This window comes from Mustela erminea, chromosome 10 (assembly GCF_009829155.1).
Source record: "Mustela erminea isolate mMusErm1 chromosome 10, mMusErm1.Pri, whole genome shotgun sequence".
Taxonomy (NCBI): domain Eukaryota; kingdom Metazoa; phylum Chordata; class Mammalia; order Carnivora; family Mustelidae; genus Mustela; species Mustela erminea.
The window spans coordinates 37,186,299-37,209,616 of record NC_045623.1 but is presented as its reverse complement, the minus strand read 5'-3'; the positions used below and the strand labels follow the sequence as shown (position 1 = coordinate 37,209,616).

The 23,318-nt window shown below is 36.1% G+C and overlaps 1 protein-coding gene across 3 annotated transcripts in view; it reads left to right on the top strand.

Annotated features, from left to right (window-relative positions):
- Positions 1-16,424, top strand: part of LOC116568046 (calcium-activated chloride channel regulator 2-like) — a 51,106-nt gene extending 34,682 nt beyond the window's left edge. For 2 of the 3 annotated variants that reach the window (XM_032303494.1, XM_032303495.1), the window contains exon 14: positions 2,312-3,742. In XM_032303494.1, coding sequence (XP_032159385.1) covers positions 2,312-2,754 — 443 coding nt within the window. In that variant the 3' untranslated portion in view covers positions 2,755-3,742. Of the gene's footprint in view, positions 1-2,311; positions 3,743-16,039 lie in introns of those variants that run through there. The other variant, XM_032303496.1, reaches the window with a different exon arrangement.
- The last annotated feature ends 6,894 nt before the right edge of the window (positions 16,425-23,318 follow it).

Sequence of the window (23,318 nt, the reverse complement as noted above, 5' to 3'; positions counted from 1 at the left end):
TTCCAGCTAACACATCTTCAAAAAACTTCTGCTTTATTCTTTTTCTTCTTTTCTTCCTAGATAATATTGATATAATATGATATATGATTATATTATATCCACATACACTAAATAGGTATGTCAGTAAATCACAAAAATCATTGAAATTGTATTTAATTTTTATCTTTTGTCCTGAGTGCTACAGTTTGATTTTTATGAACTTGTCTTCAAGATTACTGATTTTTTTCTTCTGTTGTGTCCAATCTGCTATTAATGTCAAATGAATTTTTTCATTTTTTTTTCCAAGTCTAGAATTTCCATTTTCTTCTTTTTTTAACTTTCCATATCTCTCCTCAAATTTCCTATCTCTCCATTTTCTATCTCCAACTTGTCCTACTGACTTTTCACATACTCATCATGGTTGTTTTTTTTTTTTTTTAAGATTTTATTTATTTACTTGACAGAGAAAGAGCAGAAGCAGGTGGAGTAATAGGCAGAGGGAGTGGGAAAAGCAGGCTCCCTGCCTGATGTGGGGCTCAATCCCAGGACCCTGGGATTATGACCTGAGCTAAAGGCAGATGCCTAACCGACTGAGCCACCCAGGTGGTCCTCATCGTCGTTACTTTAAAGTCCTTATCTATTAATTTGAGATCTCAGTCATTTATGATTCATTTTATTTACTGATATTTTTTTGATACTACATTTTCTACTTCTTTGCATGTCTAGGGATTTTTCTGCTGTATATTGGGCATGTGGTAGTAAATTATAGACACTGGAATCTGTTATACTCTTCTGAAGAGTTTTGAAATATTTTCTCTTCCTCCTTTCCTTCCTTCCTTCCTTCCTTCCTTCCTTCCTTCCTTCCTTCCTTCCTTCCTTCTTTTCTCCTATCTTTCTTTTCCTTTCAGAGGGAGAGAGAGTGAGCACATGAGAGTGGGGAGGGGCAAAGGGAGAAGCAGGTTCCCTGCTGAGCAGACAGCCCAATGCAGGACTTGATTCCAGGACCCTGAGATCATGACCTGAGCCAAAGCTAGACGCTCAACTGACTGAGCCAGCCAGACAACCCAAGAGTTTTGAAATTTTTTTGATATATATCTTGGTTCACCTTGAATTTGAGGAGTCTTGGTTTTGCTTTTGGCTAGGGTTTGTCTATTTCAGTTTTGCTCTTAATGCAGGGCATATCCCTTAATTCTGAAACCCAGTCTTTATTCCTAAAGCATCGTTCTTTCAGTGTTTTAATGGATATCTTCACATATTTACCATGCTCCTCTAATTTGACAAGACTCACACTCCAAACTCTATACCCTTGATGAGCATTAAAATAAAACTCTGTTCAGTTTTTCAGCCTTCTAGCTGTTGTTTGTCCCTTGAGCCCTTATTGTTTCATACATACATGAATAATTAGAAGTCTTCCAATGGTCTGAAAAAAGCCAATGCATAGATTTGGGGGTGGTCCCTCTCCAGCTCCCTCAACTTTCAGTTATTCAAGCAATCCCATATTCAGTCTTCTGATTTCTCAGATCCAAAAGGTAGCTGCTTTCCATTCCAGCTATCATATCTGTACAGGAGAGGGATGTGCCTTAAGAGGAAAAGCTGCACAAACATGAATCATCCCTACTCTGATTTCCTTCTTTTAAGGATTGTAACACCTCTGGTTTCTGCCTATTTTTACCTGAATCCAGTGATTTCTTAGCTTTGTGGGGTTTGGGGGTTTTTATTGTTGTTGTTGTTGTTGTTGTTTTGCTTTCTTTAGAGTTCATACCTGTTATGAACTAGTCTAAGCCACATATCCCTTACCAGAACTCAGAACTAAACTTTTACCTTTGACTTAAGTAACATATATTTTTATTTTATTTTAAGATTTTATTTATTAATTTGAGAGAGAGAAAGCTAGAGAGAGAGGGAGCACACAAGCGGGGGGAGGAGCAGAGGGAGAAGCAGACTTCCCACTGAGCAGGGACCCTGATGTGGGGCTTGGTACCAGGACCCCAGGATCATGTCCCCAGCTGAATGCAGACACTTAACTGACTGAGCCACCCAGGCACCCCCTAGAGGGTTTAATAAAATCATGTAAAATTTACAAATAACTTAGGGAAAAATAACATCTTTATTACGCTGAATTTTCCTATCCAAAAAAACAGTAAGTTTTTCCTCTTGTCTAGGTTTCAATATGAGTTTTTATGTAGTGTTTTAAAGTTTTCTTCATATGCAATTTTTGTTATGTTTATTTCTAGGTATTTTTAGTTTTGTTGCTATTCTCATAGTCATTTTTAGTAAACTAGAAAATTTAACCAAGTGACTTAACCTTTCCATTTATATTTTTTATTTTCAGCCAACAGCTATGAAATAAGAATCAGTAAACATTTACAGAATATTCAAGATGACTTTAACAATGCCATTTTAGTGAATACATCAAAACTAAATCCTCAGAAAGCTGGGACCAAGGAGGTATTTACATTCTCACCAAAGTTTTTCACAAATGGACCTGACCACCAACCTGATGGAGAGACGCAAGAAAGCCACAGAATTTATGTGGCAATACGAGCAATAGACAGGAGCTCCTTAAAGTCTGCTGTATCTAACATTGCTCAGGCATCTCTGTTTATCCCTCCATATTCTGCTCCTATACTTGCCAGAGACAACCTTATATTGAAAGGAGTTTTGACAGCAGTGGGTTCAATAGGAATCATTTGCCTCACTATAGTCATAACACACTGTATTTTAAACAGGAAAAACAGAGCAGACAAGAAAAAGAATGGAACAAAATTAATATGAGCAAATGTACAGAGTACCTTCCTCCTTAGATATAAAATCATGGCCTTTACACTTTACAAAAACATACCAGTAAAGTCAAATTAACACCAGTACTATTAAAAATGCTTTGAGTTTTTGTATAATACAGGTCAGATTTTTACATGGTAAGCAGACAAAAATTCTTTTATAACACTATTTTTGGAAGGAAGTTAGGAAACCCTTAAGCGTTGGTTATGGGCAAAATAATAAAAATTATTCTCCAAGGTAATGTCTTTAAAAGCAAAGGCAAGGGCAAAACTTGAACCAAAGTTAAAAAAAAAAAAAAAAAGGCTTGTTTTATTGTAGAGGAAAAATAGCCCCAGATAAAGGAAAGGAGGTTGGTATAACTGTCCATATGAACAGTTGCTTAGTTACTTTGATTAATTTTTATTTCCCCTTATCTTTTCAGAATAGGTTGCTTTTTTATGACTAAAGATCAAGCTGCATTTTATATACGAAGCCCCTATTGTAAAGCTCTTCACCTTTTGACATTTGGTTAATTATACAACAGATCAAATCCCACTGCAAGTGGTCTAAGAGATCTTTTTTCACTGTAAGAGTTATTATTAAAATGTGGGTATTATCCCTGTCACATGACATTAGTTTTGTAACAGAAGTCTACTGAATTTATTGTATATGAGATTGTATTCTTATCAAAGCAGGTTTCCAAGTTATTGCCTTGGTGCTATTTGATAAAAATGGTTATAACTCTCATTAGGCTTTAAATAAAGCATAAAAGACATAGTTCTGGGCTTATCTTAATGCATACACAGGCTATATGGTTTTATTTTATTTCAACTACAGAAGAGACCATGGGAGACCCTGGGGGAAGAAAAAAAGTGACCTTTAGAAATGGTTAACTGATTCTATTTTTTGTTCAAAGAAGAGTCTAGGAATCCTTTCTCCATCAAAGGTTATTTATCTATGGGTGTGGGGAGTGAATAGAGAGTGAAGCATGGGTCACAAGGAAATAAAAATCATCTTTCATCTAATTTTACTATCCTTATTTTTTTAAAGATTATTGAGCAATAGAATAATTTGCCTTGTATATTAAAGAACTTCAAACTTTATTGGATAATAGAAATAATAATGTGGAGTAGATCTATTTTAAAACCAGGGCCAATTAAGAATGAAAATTTGATTAAATTCTGGAGAAGAAGGGAGGGAACTGTGGGAAACTGGGACAAGACGAAAGAGAAAGAAGCCTGAGTCAGAGACTCAGAGCAGTGTTGAAGAGTAAAATGACCAGTAAATCTCTGTTCCCAAGCTGCCTCCTTACAGCTTAGACTACATCCCAGGTCTGACTTGTTATTTTCCTTCTTTCTTTCTTTCTTTCTTTCTTTCTTTCTTTCTTTCTTTCTTCCTTCCTTCCTTCCTTCCTTCCTTCCTTCCTTCCTTTCTTTCTTCTTCCTTTCTTTCTAACATATAATGTATTATTTGCTTCAGGGGCACATGTCTGTGAACCATCAGTCTTACACAATATTCTAAGTCTCACAGTGCCTAAATTTTTGCTGATGCAGACTCAAGTCCCTAGGCATTGAGTCCCTCTGCCCTCATTGCCATTAAGCCTGCTAGCCTGGTATTTGCCTCTCTATAGCTTCAGTGAGTTGATACTATATAGTACTGAGTTGGGGTGTGGTGGGTTTTAAGCCTTTGAATGTCTTCCTCATTTTATAGATAAAAAAATTAACGTTAAGGGAGTAATCCAAAGCCTGTGATGGTTAACATCAGAGGTATGTAGGAGTATAGCCAGGTACTCATACTACTTCTTCATTTCTATTTAAGAAGGTGTGGGAGGAGAGTGGGGATTATGCCTAGAAATATTTAACTCTTCCAAGGACCACATCCCCAGATTGAAGTTATGCTCTAGAACAAGAGCAAAACAGATATAGATCTGCTTTGACAAAGCCTAAAACCAAGTCTCCACAGAATCAAGATGATTTGTGAATAACTAAACTACTGCTAGAACATAACTTGGAAAAAGAAAACATATACAGAGTCTCTGCAACACATCATGCAGTATCTAATAAAAAATCAATAGACACGCCAACAAGCAGGAAATGTGTCCCATAATTAATAAGAATAGAAATCTGTCAAGAGAACACGCAAAATTTTTCCAGAATTGGAATTAGCAGACAATAAGTTGACAATAGCTATTATAAATATGATTAAGAAATTATAGGAAATGATAGGTATAAGTAATGAATAGAGAAGAAATTTCAGGAAAGATGCCAAAATTCTTTAAAAAGAAGCAAATGAAAATACTAAAACAGAAAAATACAATATATGAAAGAAGATTTTTGTAATGGATTAACAGCAGACTGGAACTACAGATGAAAGGATCAGATGACTTGAAAACAGGAACATAGAAATCCTGCAAACCGAAACATTTCATTTTGAAAAAATGGAAAAGTCAAAATGACCTGTGGAACATTATCAAGGTGTTTCACATACATATAAATGCATCCCAGAAGTAGGAGGAGGAAAAACAGAGCACAAAATATTCAAAGACATACTAGCTGAAATTTTTTCCCAATTTAACTTAAACTCTCAACCCATGGTTCTAAGATGTTATGCAAAGAAAATAACACCTCAGTATATCATAGGAATAATGACTGATTACTCATCAGAAACAACTGAGGCCAGAAGACAAAATGACATCTTTGAATGCCAAAAGTAAAATCTTTCAATGCAGAACTCTATATTCAGCAAAAATCCCTTTCAAAATGAAGGTAGATAAATAAAAGCCAAAATCATGTTCACCAGCAAGAAATACCAAAGTAATTTCTTTAATCTAAAGGAAAATGATGTCTGGTAAAAATATAGAGCCAGTATGGAATGAAGATCACTGGAAATTGTAAATAGGTAAATGCAATATATTGTTGGTTTTCTTTACTTTTAATTCCTTTAAAAGCCAATTAACTGTTTAAAGTAAAAACAAAAACAATGTGTTATTCTATTAATAACATAATTAAGTAAGATGTATGACAGCAAGAGCAGAACAGACAGATGACAGATGGACTTACACTGTTAAAAGGTATTTACACTACTCTTAAAGTTGTATATTCAAGTACCCTGGGGTAAATTAAGGATGCATTTATAAACCCCTTGCCACACATTAATAATAGAGAAAGATATATCTAAAAAGATAATAAATGAGATAAAAATGGTCACTAAAACTAACCAATTAACATAAAACAGGTAAAGTCGAAGAAAGGAACAAAGAACAGAGGTAATTAACAAAAAGCAAATAGCAAGATGGTAGACTTAAGGCCAGCTAAATTAATAATTATATTAAATATAAACGCTTCAACTAAAAAGCAGAGATTTTTTGGACTTGATAAAAAAAGCAGACTCAACTATATAGAATTTACAACAGATTCATTTTAAATACAATGACATAGGGGAGTCAAGATGGCAGAGGAGTAGCAGACTGAGATGACATCAGGTAGCAAGAGATCACCTAGATAGTTTATCAAACCATTCTGAACACCTACAAATCCAACAGGGGATCAAAGAGAAGAAGAGCAGCAATTCTAGAAACAGAAAATCGACCACTTTCTGAAAGGTAGGACTTGCAGAGAACTAAATCCAAAGCAACGGGAAGATAGACCGTAGGGGAAGGGGCCAGCTCCCGGCAAGCAGTGGAGCAATGTAACACAAAATCAGAACTTTTAAAAGTCTGCTCCGTGGAGGGATATCGCTCCAGAGACTAAGCAGGGGTGGAGCCCTCACTGGGACATTGTGGTCTCAGGTCCCATGGGGTCACCAAAGGATCAGGAGTGTCTGAGTATTGCAGAGCTCACATGTATTAGAGCAGGGAAACCAGTAGAGATATGGAGCTGAGGAATGAGCTCTCAGCTCAGGGCACAGTGATCTGTGGCACAGTCAGATCACTGCTCTTTGAGCAGAGACCCCACAAATGGCAGGTCGGGGGAGATATCCCTGGAAAAGTGGCAGTGATCTGCTGGGTTTGGAGACTCCAGGCAGGCTGTGTGCCAGAGACAGAGACACTAGGTCATAGGCTGGGTGAGCTCAGAGTGCAGCCAGAGGCCAGAGAGATGGGAGTAATTGAGTGCTTTTCTCTGAGGGCGCACTGAGGAGGGGGGCCCCAAGCTCTCGGCTCCTCTGGGCCAGAGATTGGGAGGCCACCATTTTCATTCCCACCCTCCAGAACTCTATGGAAAGTGATCAGGGAACAAAAGCTCCCAAAAGTGAACCCAAGCGGATTACTTAGCCTGGCCCCTGACAAAGGCGGTGCAATTCCACCTCGGGCAAAGACACTTGAGAATCACTACAACAGGCCCCTCCCCCCAAAAATCAGCAAGAAATACAGCCAAGACCAAGCTCACTTATCAAGGAGAACAGCAGAATTCCAGAGGAGGAAAAAGCAAAGCATGGAATTCATGGCTTTCTCCCCATGATTCTTTAGTCTTGCAAACTTAATTTTTTTTTCTTATTCTAATTTTTTTAACTTTTATTCTTTCCTCTTTCAATGTTTTTTAACTAGTTTATCTTAACAATACCTTTCATAAAATTTTTTTGAACCTTCATTATTATAGTCATATTTTATCCTTCATTGTATCTAACTTTATTTTTTGTATACATATAGGGCTTTTTCTTCTAAAAAATTTTGGAATATAATTTCTTCTAATAGATCAAAATATACCCTAAATCTAGCACAGGGCTTTCATTTAGTCTCCAGACTGAGCAAATTCTCTCCACTTTTTTTCCTACTTTTCCCAACCAAATTATCTTATCAACTCCTTTTTTTAGAAAATTTTTAAAAATTTTCATCTTTACAGTCATATCCCATCCCTTCATCGTGTTTACCCTTATTCGTGTGTGTGTGTGTGTGTGTGTGTGTGTGTATTCATATATGTATACACACACACACACACTCGTTTTTCTTTCTTTAAAATTTTGGGAGGTAGTTTCTTCTAAGAGACCAAAGTCTCCCAAAATTAAGTAGGTGGCTCGGTTCTAGTCACCAGTATAATACCTATATTTCCTTTTTTCTTTAAAATTTTTTAACTTCTTTTTACCCCCTTTCTTCTCCCCACTATTTGAGGTCTCTTCTGATTTGGTTAGCACACATTTTTCTGGGGTATTTGCCACCGTTTTAGCATGTTATTCTCTCCTTCATATGCTCTTATCTGGATAAAATGACAAGGTGGAAAAACTCACCATTAAAAAAGGAACAGGAGGCAGTACCAAAGGCTAGGGACCCAATCAATACGGACATTGGTAATACGTCAGATCTAGAGTTCAGAATGATGATTCTCAAGGTGCTAGTTGGGCTTGAAAAAGGCATGGAAGATATTAGAGAAGCCTGTGTGGATAAATAAAAGCCCTTTCTGGAGAAATAAAAGAACTAAAATCCAACCAAGCTGAAATTTAAAAAGCTATTAATGAGGTGCAATAAAAAATGGAGGCTCTTACTGCTAGGATAAATGAGGCAGAAGAGAGAATTAGTGATATAGAAGACCAAATGACCAAGCATAAAGAAGCTGAGCAAAAGAGAGACAAACAACTACTGGACCACAAGGGGAGAATTCAATAGATAAGCAATACCATAAGACGAAACAACATTAGAGTAATTGGGATTCCAGAAGAAGAAGAAAGAGAGAGAGGAGCAGAAGATATATTGGAGCAAAGTATTGCAGAGAATTTCCTTAATATGGCAAAGGGAACAAGCATCAAAATACAAAAGGCACAGAGAACCCCCTCAAAATCAGTAAGAATAGGTCTACACCCTATCACCTAACAGTAAAACTTACAAGTCTTAGTGACAGAGAAAATCCTGAAAGCAGCTGAGGACAAGAAGTCTGTAACATACAATGGTAAAAGTATTTGATTGGCAGCAGACTTATCCACAGAGAACTGGCAGGCCAGAAAGAACTGGCATGATATATTCAGAGCACTAAGTGAGAAAAACATACGGCCAAAAATACTATATCCAGCTAAGCTATCACTGAAAATAGAAGAGATAAAAAGCTTCCAGGACAAAGAAAAACTAAAAAAAAAATTTGTAAACACCAAACCAGCTCTACAGGAAATATTGAAAGGGTTTCACTAGGCAAAGAGAGAGACTACAAATAGTAGACCAGAAAGGAACAGACAATATACAGTAACAGCCACCTTACAGGCAAGACAATGGCACTCAATTAATATATCTCAATAGTTACTCTGAATGTAAATGGGCTAAATGGGCTAAATGCCCTAATCAAAAGACACAGGGTATTAGAATGGATAAAAAAAACCAAAAACCACCAATATGCTGTCTACAAGAAACTCATTTTAGACCCAAATGTCTTTGGGTCACCCCCAGATTTAAAGTAAGGGGGAGGAAAACAATTTACCATGCTAATGGACATCAAAAGAAAGCTAGGGTGGCAATCCTTATATCAGATAAATTAGATTTTAAGCCAAAGACTATAATAAGAGATGAGGAAGGACACTACATAATATTCTATTTTAAATATCTATACCCCTAACATGGAAGCAGCCAACTATATAAACCAATTAATAAGAAAATCAGAGAAACACATTGACAATAATACAATAATAGTAGGGGACTTTAACATCCCCCTCACTGAAATGGACAGATCATCCAAGCAAAAGATCAACAAGAAAATAAAGGCCTTAAATGACACACTGGGCCAGATGGACATCACAGATTTATTCAGAACATTCCAACCTAAAGCAACAGAATACACATTCTTCTCTAGTGCACATGGAACATTCTCCATATATTTCACATTCTGGGTCACAAATCAGGTCTCAACCATTACCAAAGGATTGGGATCATTCCCTGCATATTTTCAGAACACAGTACTCTGAAGCTAGAACTCAATCACAAGAGGAAGTTTGGAAAGAACCCAAACACATGGGGACTAAAAAGCATCCTTCTAAAGAATGAATGGGTCAGCCAGTAAATTAAAGAAGAATTGAAAAAATTCATGGAAACAAATGATAATGAAAACATAACGGTTCAAAATCTGTGGGACACAGCAAAGGCATTCCTGAGAGAAAAATATATAGTGATACAAGTCTTTTCAAGAAACAAGAAAGTTCTCAAATACACAACCTAACCCTGCACCTAAAGGAGCTGAAAAAAGAACAACAAAGAAAGCCTAAAAGCAGCAGGAAAAGAGAAATAATAAAGATCAGAGCAGAAATCAATGAAATAGAAACCAAAAAAACAGTAGAGCAAATCAACAAAACTAGGAGCTCATTCTTTGAAAGAATTAATTAGATTGATAAACCCCTGGTCAGACTGATCAAAAAGAAAAGAGAAAGAACCCAAATAAATAAAATCATGAATGAAAGAGGAGAGATCATAACCAACACCAAAGAAATACAAAAAATTATAAGAATATATTATGAGCAACTATACACCAGCAAATTTGACAATCTGGAAGAAATGGATGAATTCCTAGATACATATAAATTACCACAACTGAATCAGGAAGAAATAGAAAACCTGAACAGACCCATAACCAGTAAGGAGATTGAAGCAGTCATCAAAAATCTCCCAAAAAACAAGAACCCAGGGCCAGATGGCTTCCCAGGGGAATTTTACCAAACATTTAAAGAAGAATTAATTCCTATTCTCTTGAAACTCTTCCAAAAAATAGAAATGGAAGTAAAACTTTCAAACTCATTTTATGAGGCCAGCATTACCTTGATTCCAAAACCAGACAAAGATCCCATCAAAAAAGAGAAATTCAGACCGATATCCTTGCTGGACACAGATGTGAAAATTCTCACCAAAATACTAGCCAATAGGATCCAACAGTACATTAAAAGGATTATTCACCACGAATTTTTTCTGGGGCTGCAAGGTTGATTCAACATCCACAAATCAATCAATGTGAAACAATATATTAATAAAAGAAAGAATAAGAACCATGTAATACTCTCAGTAGATGCTGAAAAAGCATTTGACAAAGTACAGCATCCCTTCCTGATCAAACCTCTTCAAAGTGTAGGGATAGAGGGTACATACCTCAATATCATCAAAGCCATCTATGAAAAACCCACTGCAAATATCATACTCAATGGAGAAAACTGAGAGCTTTTCTGCAAAGGTCAGGAACATGGCAGGGATATCCATTATCACTGCTGCTATTCAACACAGTACTAGAAGTCCTAGCCTCAGCAATCAGACAACAAAAAGAAATTAAAGGCATCCAAATCAGCAAAGAAGTCAAACTATCAATTTTGCAGATGATATGATACTTTATGTGGAAAACCCAAAAGACTCCACTCCAAATCTGCTAGAACTTGTACAGGAATTTAGTAAAGTTTCAGGATATAAAATAAATGCACAGAAGTCAGTTACATTTCTACACACCAACAACAAGACAGAAGAAAGAGAAATTAATGAGTCAACCCCATTTACAATTGTACCCAAAACCATAAGATATCTCGGAATAAACCTAACCAAAGAGGCAAAGAATCTGTACTCAGAAAACTATAAATTATTCATGGAAGAAATTGAGGAAGACACAAAGGAATGGAAAAATGTTCCATGCTCATGGATTGGAAGAACAAATATTGTGAAAATGTCTATTTTACCTAAAGCAATCTACACATTTAATGCAATCCCTATCAAAATACCATCATTTTTTTTTCAAAGAAATGGAACAAATAATCCTAAAATTTATATGAAACCATAAAAGACCCTGAATAGCCAGAGTACTGTTGAAAAGGAAAGCCAAAGTTGGTGGCATCACAATTCCAGACTTCAAGCTCTATTACAAAGCTGTCATCATCAAGACAGTATGGTACTGGCACAAAAACAGACATATAGATCAATGGAACAGAACAGAAAGCCCAGAAATAGACTCTCAACTCCATGGTCAACTAATCTTTGACCAAGCAGGAAAGAATGTTCAATGGAAAAAAGACAGCCTCTTCAATAAATGGTGTTGGGAAAATTGGACAGCCACATGCAGAAAAATGAAACTGGACCGTTTCCTTACACCACACACGAAAATAGACTCAAAATGGATGAAGGACCTCAATGTGAGAAAGGAATCCATCAAAATCCTTGAGGAGAACACAGGTAGCAACCTCTTCGACCTCAGCAGCAGCCACTTCTTCCTAGGAATATCGCCAAAGGCAAGGGAAGCAAGGACAAAAATGAACTATTGGGAATTCATCAACATCAAAATGTTTTGCACAGCAAAGGAAACAGTTAACAACAAAAGACAACTGACAGAATGGGAGAAGATATTTACAAACAACATCAGATAAAGGGCTAGTATCCAATATCTATAAAGAACTTATCAAACTCAACACCCACAGAACGAATAATCCAATCAAGAAATGGGCAGAGGACATGAACAGACATTTCTGCAAAGAAGACATCCAGATGGCTAACAGACACATGAAAAAGTGTTCCACATCACTCGGCATCAGGGAAATACAAATCAAAACCACAATGAGATACCATTTCACACCAGTCAGAATGGCTAAAATTAACAAGTAGGGGAATGACAGATGCTGGCGAGGATGCGGAGAAAGAAGAACCCTCCTACACTGTTGGTGGGAATGCAAGCTGGTGCAGCCACTCTGGAAAACAGCATGGAGGTTCCTCAAAAAGTTGAAAATAGAGCTACCCTTTGACCCAGCAATCGCACTACTGGGTATTTACACTAAAGATAAATATGTAGTGATCTGAAGGGGCATGTGCACCCAAATGTTCACAGCAGCAATGCCCACAATAGCCAAACTATGGAAAGAGCCTAGATGTCCAACAACAGATAAATGGATAAAGAAGTTTTATATATATATATATATATATATATATATATATATATATATATATATACACACACACACATACATACAATGGAATACTATGCAGCCATCAAAAGAAATGAAATCTTGCCATTTGTGATGATGTGGATGGAACTAGAGGGTATTATGCTTGGAGAAATAAATCAATCAGAGAAAGACAATTATCATAGGATTTCCCTGATATGAGGAAGTTGAAAGGCAACATGGGGGGTGTGGAGGGGTAGGAAAGGAATAAATAAAACAAGATGGGATCAGGAGGGAGACAAACCATGAGACTTAATATCACAAAACAAACTGAGGGTTGCTGGGGGGGAGAGAGGTAGGGAGAAGTTGGTGGGGCTAGGGACATTGGGAAAGCTATGTGCTATGATGAGTGCTATGAAGTATAAACCTGGCGATTCACAGAACTTTAACCCTGGGGCTAATAATACATTACATGTTAATAAAAAATTGTTTAATTAATTCTAAATAAATTAATTAATAAACACAATGACATAGAAGTCAAAAATGAAACAAGGAAATAGTATATTATGAAAATGCTAAGCATAAGAGGGCTGGTATTAATATATTACTATAAGACAAAACAGGCCTTGAGAAAAGAGAGAAAAAAGTGTCATTTTATAAGGATAAACATAAATTTGCTAATAAGATATACAAATCCTGCATATGCATATACCTATTAACAGAGCTTCAAAATGCCAGAAATAAAAATTGGCTAAACTAAAGGGAGAAATATACAAACTAACAATCAACTTGGATATATAAATCTCCCACTGTCAAAAATTGTGGCAACTAGATGAGAAGACTCAATAAGAATGAAGTATCATTCAACAATGGAACAAGAATTTGAACAATGTTATCAACTAATTCAACCTTGACATATATAAAATACTGCGACCAACTACTGCACAGTACACATTTTTTTTTAAGCACTCATGTAACAGTCACCAAATGAGATCATGAGGTAGGCCATAAAACATCCCAGAATATAGAGCCCAGAAATAGACCTATACACATATGGTCAATGGATTTTCTTCAAAGGTGTGTGGGGAAGGCAAATGGGGGAAGGCAACTCAATGGATAAAGGAGAGTTCTTTTCAATAAATGATATTGGAATAACTAAATGTAGTTTGGGAAAATAATTTTCCTTCTACCTTATAAAAATATAAATTCATGATGAATCACAGATATAAAATAGAATTAAGATATAAACTTCTAGAAAAAATATGTCTTCACAATTATAGTGTAGAAAGGTTTCTTAGAACAGAGAAAGCACTAAGCATAAAAGAAAAAAAGTTGGACTGCATCAAAACTAAATATTTGTGCTCATGAAAGGACATGGCTAATAATGAAAAGGCAAGCTAGAGTGGAAGAAATATTCACAAGATGTATATATGACAAAGAAGTCTTATCTAGAATATGTAAAAATTATATAAATAAAATATATATTTTAAAATACTGTTATAAATCAGTAATAAAAAGGCAAAGAACCCAATAAAAATAGGCAAAAATTTAAATAGACACTTCTCAAAAAGTATATATAAATGACCAATAAGCACATATATAGGCTATCAACACCACCAGTCATTAACAAATGAAAATAGTATCATGAAATACATCTCCATTCCCACCAGAACAACTAAAGAATAAAGATTGACAATAAGAAATGTCAACAAGGATATGGAGCAATTGGAAGTTTCCTACATTGGTGAATGTGCAACCATTTTGGAATACTGCTTGGCAGTTTCTTAAAGTTATGTATATATCTAACTCATGACCCAGCAATTCCACTTCCAAAGAGATGAAAAGATGTCCTCCAAAAAACTTCCTCAAGAATTTTTATGGCCACTTTAGGGGCATCTGGGTGGCTCAGTCAGTTAGGCATCTGCCTTTGGCTCAGGTTATGATCCCAGGGTCCAGGGATAGAGCCCCATGTGAGGCTCCCTGCTCATTGGAGAGTCTGCTTCTCCCCTCCCTCCACTGTTCCCCCTGCTTATACTCTCTATCTCTCAATTAGATAAAGTCTTCTAAAAAAAAATAAAAATTTTTATAGCCACTTTATTCATAATAACCCCAAACAGGAAAACAATCAAGTTTCTATTAAAAGAATTGATAAAATAAATGTTGCTATTTATATGAATTCACAAGGAACTATATCATTCAGCAGCAAAAAGAAACAAACAACTGACACATGCTACAATGTACATGAATCTCAGACGCATTATCTTGAGCTAAAGAAGTCAGACTCAAAGGAACACACACTGTATGACTCCACTTCTAAGAAGTTCGAGAACAGTAATATTCTTTGAACACAGAAATCCAATAGTGGTTGGTTGTCTCAGAGCAGAAGTGTTGGAGTTGCCTGGAAGGGGCAGAAGGAGGCTTTCTGAAGTAATGAAAATTTATATATATTTATTGGGATGGTGGTTTACATGGGTATATACATTTGTCAACATTCATTTATTTGTGTACATTCGATCAGTGCATTTTATTGTACATAAATGTTAACTCAAAGAAACAATATGAATAAACTTATTATATCCTTACCTTTATAGCAATCTTTATAGCAATTGGTCTTAACCAGAGGTGATTTTACCCTTTCACGGAACATGTGGCAATACCTGTGGACATTTTTGTTTCACAGGCAAGGGAGTTCTCTAGTAAGTACAGGCCAGGGATGCTGCTGAACATCCTACAATGCATAGAACAGCCCCACAACAAATAATTACTCAGTGAAAATGTCAATAGTTCCAAGACCGAAAAACCATGCTTTATAGTAGGAAAGGGAAAGGGGTCATTTATAAGGATATTTGATACATTAATGTAAGAAAAAGTGGACTTAGTGAGGTGGAAAGGGGACACAAAACTGTGAGGCAGATTTAAGTGTGGCTGAGAAGACAAGAATGAAGAGAAGAAATAATTCAAATAAAGATGATCTACATTAGAGGATCCAGATTCAAAATGCTGGTAGAAAATCTAACTGATAAAAAATTAAAAAGGGGAATGAATATAAAGCTGGGGGATAGTGCATTACATAATAAGATCTGTGTGATGATTTATGAATTTAAAATATAGGGAAACGTGGAATAGAAGCAGAGGGAACGTCAGATGAGAAATGGGCTCTGATGAAATGAGAATCTGATCTATCGTGTATCTTAGGATGTAGAAAAAGCATAGATCAGGCACAAAGAGAGAGACAAAAATAACATGAAAGTTAAGGATATTGATTATAGAGTACATGATGATAGAGAGAGAAGCACTCAAGGATACAGAAACATATGCTCTTATCCACGGAGGTAATTAGAGCCTGATTCCAAGGCTCAAAAGGATTGCCTCCCTCCTTAAATCCCTCTTGCTTGTAGAATATCTAACTCTTATCAGCAAGATGGTTCCTGGGTTGGGTGGAGACTGACCCAGATTGTGGCTCATTTTACTTCCCATTCCCTCTTACCTACAGGTGGTCTTATCAAAACTGCTGCTTTCTGAAAACAACTGCCTCAAGGGCACAAGAAGGAGGAAGCCATCCAGTACAGTGGGCAATTGCTTTCTACCTCCCCGGCTCTGTGGAGCAGAAGCAATATAAATTGACAAACATCCTAAAGGAACTTTTCTAGAATTGACATGAGCTCATTTCACACCAGTATAGGAAAGAAGCAAGAAGATGGAGAAGATAAAAGGAAAAAAGGAGAGTGGAATAGAAAAGTAATGAAAAAAATTAGAAATTTAGGGTAGAGAAGATAGGACTTTTATGAGACCTATGAGACCATGTTAGGATTTCAAAATAATGGTCTTTAATCCAAAATTTTTATTTTTACGTATAAATGTGTTTCAATTAAAAAAGCAGGGGCACCCGGGTGGCTCAGTGGGTTAAAGCCTCTACCTTTGGCTCAGGTCATGATCCCAGGGTCCTGGGATCGAGCCCCGCATCGGGCTCTCTGCTTCATGCGGAGCCTGCTTCCTCCTCTCTCTCTGCCTGACTCTCTGCCTACTTGTGATCTCTGTCAAATAAATAAAATATTAAAAAAAAATACATGCTGTCACAAAAATACAGATGATCATGTAGGATGTGATAAATAAAATAGATGTGAAATAAATAAGCTTAGTTAGTTGTTTCCTTATTAAAGGACATTTGAGTAATTTGGTTTCTTGCTATTATAAAATAGGCTTTGAGGGACAAATTATATTATACTTGTACATATAATCTTATGTACCTGTGTGAGTATATCTGTAGGGTAAATTCCTAGGAGTGGAATTGCTATGTTAAAAGATAAACACACAGAAATTTTGGTAAACATTTCCCTTCAGAGCATTTGTACCAATTTTTCTACCATCAATAGTGTATGAATGCCTGCTTCTTAATGGCCATTACTAGAAGAGGTAATGAACTGAAAGGTAGAGGCAGGAGTCAGATTGGAGTACAACATGACAAACAGCTTAAAATTGACTCTTAAGGGGGCACCTGGGTGGCTCAGTGGGTTAAAGCCTCTGCCTTTGGCTCAGGTCATGATCCCAGGATCCTGGGATGGAGCCCTGCATCTGGCTCTCTGCTCAGCAGGCAGCTTGCTTCCTCCTCTCTCTCTGCCTGACTTTCTGCCTACTTGTGATCTCTGTCTGTCAAATAAATAAATAAAATCTTTAAAAAAAATTGACTCTTAAGTGTCCATGACCTTAAAATACATACTGGTCATTCTTGATACCATCTAATATAAAGCTCCAGCTTTCTCCAGCTTGTTGGTTTTTCTCCTATTTCTCGCCACAAAGTTAAGGTTTGGGTGAGTGGAAGAGAAGGGGAAGCATATTATTTGTTTGTTAAATAAATTTTTTGTTTATTAAATGCTTATTTTTGTTTTTATTTTATTTTTTGTTTATTAAATAAATTCTAGGTGCCAGGCATTGTGTGACTGTGTTATATTTATTTTGCTTTATTTTTTCAATATTTATTTATTTTATTTTATTTTTTTTTTTAAAGATTTTATTTATTTATTTGACAGAGAGAAATCACAAGTACACTGAGAGGCAGGCAGAGAGAGAGAGAAGGAAGCAGGCTCCCCGCTGAGCAGAGAGCCCGATGCGGGACTCGATCCCAGGACCCTGAGATCATGACCTGAGCCGAAGGCAGCGGCTTAATCCACTGAGCCACCCAGGCGCCCTATTTTTTCAATATTTAAATAACAGTATACCACAGCAAATGTCATAAAAAAGTAGATTTGATGCAAGAAATACTAGAGAAAATATAGGTACTATAGAAAAGGCATTTTATAATGACAATGATATAACAATCCTAAATTTGTATTCAGCAAATGACATAGCTTTAAAATACATAAAGCAAAAGTTGACAGAACTAAAAAAAGAGACAGAAAGAAAGAAGAAAAAAAGAAGTAAACAAATTCACAATCATAGTTGGAGATCTTAACACAACTCTATCAGTAATTGAAAGAACAAACAGACAAGAAATTGATAAGAATAAAGAGGATCCGAATAATGTGATCAACCAACTTGGCCTAACATATATAGAATACTATTCCTAACAACTACAGAATGCCCATTTTTCTCAAAAGCACATGGAAGATCTTATCAAAATAGACCATAATCTGATTCAAAAAGAAAGTTTCAACAAATTTCCAAGTATTTAAATTTACAGTATGTTTTCTGACTATAGTGAAATAAAACTAGAAATCTGTAATAACTTAAAGTAACCCCAAATGTCTGGGAAATTAAACAATATACTTCTATACAGTTCCTATGTTAAAAAAAAGAACTTGAAAGTTAGAAAATAATTGGAAATGAATGATAATTAAAATGTGACATATCAAAATTTCTTACATTATGAAGCTAAAGCAATAGTCAAAAGGAATTTTAAGAAGGAAACAATATCTGTTTCAGAGAATAGAAAAAAGGAAATTCTTCCCAACTCATTTTTTGAGGGAGATAGCCTTGATTCTAATACCTGGCAAGGACATTACAAGAAAGGAAGAGTACAGAGCAATCTTTCTCATGAACATAGATGCAAAAATCCTAAACAAAATATAAGCAAATTGAAAAGGATACTATATCATCATCAAATAGAATTTATGCTAGAAATATACCCCATGTTAATTTAATATTGAAAAATCAATGTAAGTCACCACATTACCCAAACAAAGAAGAAAAATGACAATAATCTCAATAGATGCAATAGATGCAAAAAAAGCATTTGATAAAATTCCCCGATGCGTAGGTGGCTCAGTCAGTTAAGTGTCTGTCTTCAGGTCAGGTCATGATCCCAGGGTCCTGGGATTGAGTCCTGCACAGGGCTCCTTGCTCAGTGAGGAACCTGCTTTTCCCTTTGCCTGCCCTGCCTGCCACTCTCCCTGACTATGCACTCTCTCTCTCTCTCTCTCTCTCTCTCTGACAAATAAGTAAATAAAATCTTTTAAAACAAAAAAAAAATTTTATAAAAAAAGCATTTGATAAAATTCAACACTTATTCATGGCTTAAAAAAAGAAAACTAGGAATAGATGGAGACTTTCTTAATCTGGTAAAGGTATCTATAAAATATCTCTAGATAAAAGCATTCTTAATGGTAAAATATAGAATCTTTTCCACTCAGGATTGGGAACAAGAAAAAAGAGCCCATTCTCTTCACTTGTATTCAACATTATACTGGAAATCCTAGCAAGTATAATAAGTGAAAGAAACAAAATAAAAGACATAAGATTGGAAAAGAATAAGTAAACAGATTATTATTCACAGGTGGTATAATTATATATGTACAAAATCCAAAAGAATCTAGCTACTAAAAATAATAGGAATTTAAGAAATTTACTGAATATAAGGTCAATACATAAAAACCTATTATATTTCTATATACCAGCATAAACAATAAGGAAATGAGAAGTTATAAAAATATCATTTATAATAACACCCCCCCCAAAAAAACCTTTAAGTAAATCTAATGAAAAACCTTACCCTGAAAATGGTAAGACATGAGATCAATGAAATAAAATTAATTTAGATCAATTAAATAAAACCCAAAATGATCAATTAAATAAAACCTATCAATTAACTAAGATCAATAAAATAAAACCTAAAATGAGAAAGGTTGTGTTCATGGATTGAAAGACTCAGTATTATAAAGGGGTCAATTCTCCTCAAACTGATATACAAATTCAATGGAATCCTATCAAACCCAGCAGGTTTTTTTTTTGGTGGGGGTGGAGGGTGAAATTGAAAAGCTCATTCTAAATATTATGTCAAAATGCAAAGGACTTAAAATATCTCCAAATAATCCTGAAGAAAAACAAATCTAGAATGATATCAGATGTCAAAACATGCAAAGCAGCAATAATTAAGACTCTATACTACTGAGGTAAGGAGAGTCACATAGACTAATGAAACAGAAAAGAGTCCAGAAACAGACAGGTACATTTGCAACCATCTCATTCACAACAAAAGCACAACTGCAATCCAGTGGGAGGCAAGTATGGTCTTTTCAATAAATGGTCTGGGCCTACTGGCCACCCATAAAGGAAAACCAAACAAAACAAGACAAAAATCTTGAATCTTACCTCATACTATGTTAAAAAAAAAATGACTTGACATAGACCACAGACCTAATTATGAAAGGCAGAACAATACAGCAGAACAGAATACTGTGTATTTTCATGAACTTGAAAAAGCTGTTCTAAATATGACACAAAAAACACTACCCATAAAAGAAAAGATTAGACTCCCTCTGCCTGCTGCTCCCCCTGCTTGTGTTCTCTCTCTCTCTCTCTGACAAATAAATAAATAAATAATCTTTAAAAAATAAAAAAAATTAAAATTGGGCAAAAAGACTTGAACAGGCACTTTACAACAGAGGACATCCAAATGACCAAAAGTACATGAAAAGGTACTTAACAACATTAGTCATTAGGGAAAATGCAAATTAAAACCACAGTACAATATGATTACATTTCTACTAGATTAGCTAAAATCATAAGGACTGACATTACCACATACTGATAGAAATGTGCAACAAGCAGTGAAACCACTTTGGAAAGTGTCTGGCAGACCAACTACAAAAAGCTGGACAGGGACGCTCTTCCTCTGTAGCTTCCCACTGCTTGTGTTCTCTCTCTCTCTCTGTCAAATAAATAAAACCTTAAAAGTTAATAATAAATAAATATATAAATAAAGCTAGACCTATGTATACCCTGTGACTCAGCAATTCTGCTCTTGGTATATATACAACCGAAATCAATGCTTATAGTTTTATTAACAATAGTCCCAAACAGGAAATAATCTAAATGTTCTACAACAGTAGCCAGTGACTAAACTGTGCTATATTCTTAAAATGGAATACAGTGGATAAAGAACATATTGCTGCTACATGCAACATGGCTGAATTTCATGCAGCAAATGTTATGTGAAAGCAGCCAGATACAAGAGGATGTACTGTGTATTTCTATTTACATGAAGTTCAAAAACAGGTATAATTAATCTAGGTGGTAATGGAGGTCAGAATAGTGATGACCATTTGGGTGGGGGTTTCTGATTAGAAGAGAACAAAAAAGAGACTCTGGGATGCTGAAAATACTTTACATCTTTGGCAAAAGTTGTCACTCAGGGTGTTAACTTCCTGTACCTCTGCTTAGTGTTTTCTGGCCCATCTGGGCTGTCTCTGACAAGACCAGATCCCGTGTGCCATCATACAATGTTTTATCTGAGCCAAAGACTCTGTGAATCTGTTTAGGCTGAACGTGGACACCAGAGAGAGTGGAGCTGCCACTCCAGCTCATACTAAACTAGGCACTCTCCTTGCGGAGACAAAGATGAGACAAAGATGAGGAAATGAGACAGTCACAGCAGCTGCATGGACTCTCCATTGAGCAAGGAGCCAAGGCTCAGTCAACAGAGAAGGCCAGGCAAATCTGGGGAAGTGCCTGAACTGGGTCTGTCACATCTTTGTCACAGGCAACTGCAGAAGTCACAATCTAATAAGAGCAGGGCAGCTAAGGGCTCAGATCCTTCAGGAATGAAGTCTCTGGTTATACCAATAGGCAAACAAACAATAAGATGAGCCAAATGCTTGCTAAAAGTGAGGGAAATTGGAGATAAAGGAAGGTGATAAATATCCACAATGGCTGTGAAAATTAATATAGGGCAACATCGGTAAAGTGGAATCAGGAGGATAGGAGAGGAGGCTAGAAGGGGGAATCATAGCACTCAACATCAATTGCAGGAAGAACTGTCAGTTATAGACCCCAAAAGAGAACCATCAATAGGAAAAATTAATCCCTTACATGCCTCAACCAGGAAAGATGTACATGGCATCTCCTATGAGAAATCAACTACCCCTGCAACTTGGTCAATTTCCCCAATGGATGGACTTTCTTTCAAAACAACTCTTCCCAATTTCCTCAAATAATGTTCCTTTCCCTTCTTTTTTTTTTTTTTTTGAAGTTGCCATAGCTGGCATGCCCCAAATTACAATTCTCTATTATTCCTGAATAAATCCATTTTGCTGGCAAAAGAACTGACTTTTATTTTAAGATTAACATGGTCTTGAGACCAGCTCTAGCAGCAGACTTTAATTTATTTCAGTATGTCTCTTGCTTTAGGTATTTTAGGAGATTGCAAATGGCGACAACTTTGAAGAAGATTCTACAAAGGACTTGTACCTTCTTTCAGAGAAAAAAAAAAGCTTGGGCCCATACACACAAAATGTAAAGTTTACATTATAATATTAGAGCTAAATATTCTGGAAGGACAACAGTGGATCCCAGCAGTTGAAGGGGTAAATTATGTTGGATTAATCTGACAGAACCCCCTTAGATTTTCTTGGCCCCATCCGTGCAACTGGACCCTCAGTTACTTACTCCCCCTCAGTCCCTACCTCCTACTTGAGGGCCCAAATGGTTCCACCGCCAGAGGCCAACCATTCACCACTTGGAATGTACTTCCTTAAGTACGGAGAAGGCTAATGATCTCTCTTTCTAAGCTGCTGCTGAAGGGGTTGGAAAACACAGCCAGAAAGTTCAGGGAGCTGATCACCTATAGGAGATGAGAAGCCCAACACTTCCCCTTCCTCCCTCCCACAGACTGTTCTAAGGCCTGGTTTCTTTCCATAGGCCCTTAGTAGACATCCCAGATATCAGGGCAAGTACAGTGGTCAGCTTCAATAACATTTCACCTTTCATTGCTTCCTAGCCATCCCCGACTATTTTCCCCTTTCCCTCACTCTCACTGTTCTGGGATTTAATTCTCTAATTATTACACATAAGCTTGCCTTGGCTCTGTTTTTTAGGGAACTCAGGAAAAATTTATATAGTTGGGGGTGTGAGATGTTTTAGATATAAATTTTTATGTATAATAAATGTATATGCTTATTCAATTATTGAATAAGTTATTTTTGTATAAAAGTATATTTAGATCATCTGGACAACCACTTTATAATTGAGTATTTCCACTCCTATGAGAAATCAACTACCCAGCAACTTGGTCAATTTCCCCAAGGGATGGACTTTCTTTCAAAACAACTCTTCCTGATTTCCTCAAATAATGTTTTTATCTCAATCTCAATGGCTCACTTTGTATTAAAGATTATGTATTTAAGCAGTAAGTTCTAGTTATTAGCTATAAATACTAATCTAATTTTTATGAGCCAATGTCAAAGAAAGGGAGTGGACAAGGTGAAATAGATGCTTACTACAGTGTGAAGACCAAATGAAGCCACAGGATGAATGGATATTTCAACTAATTTGAATATTGT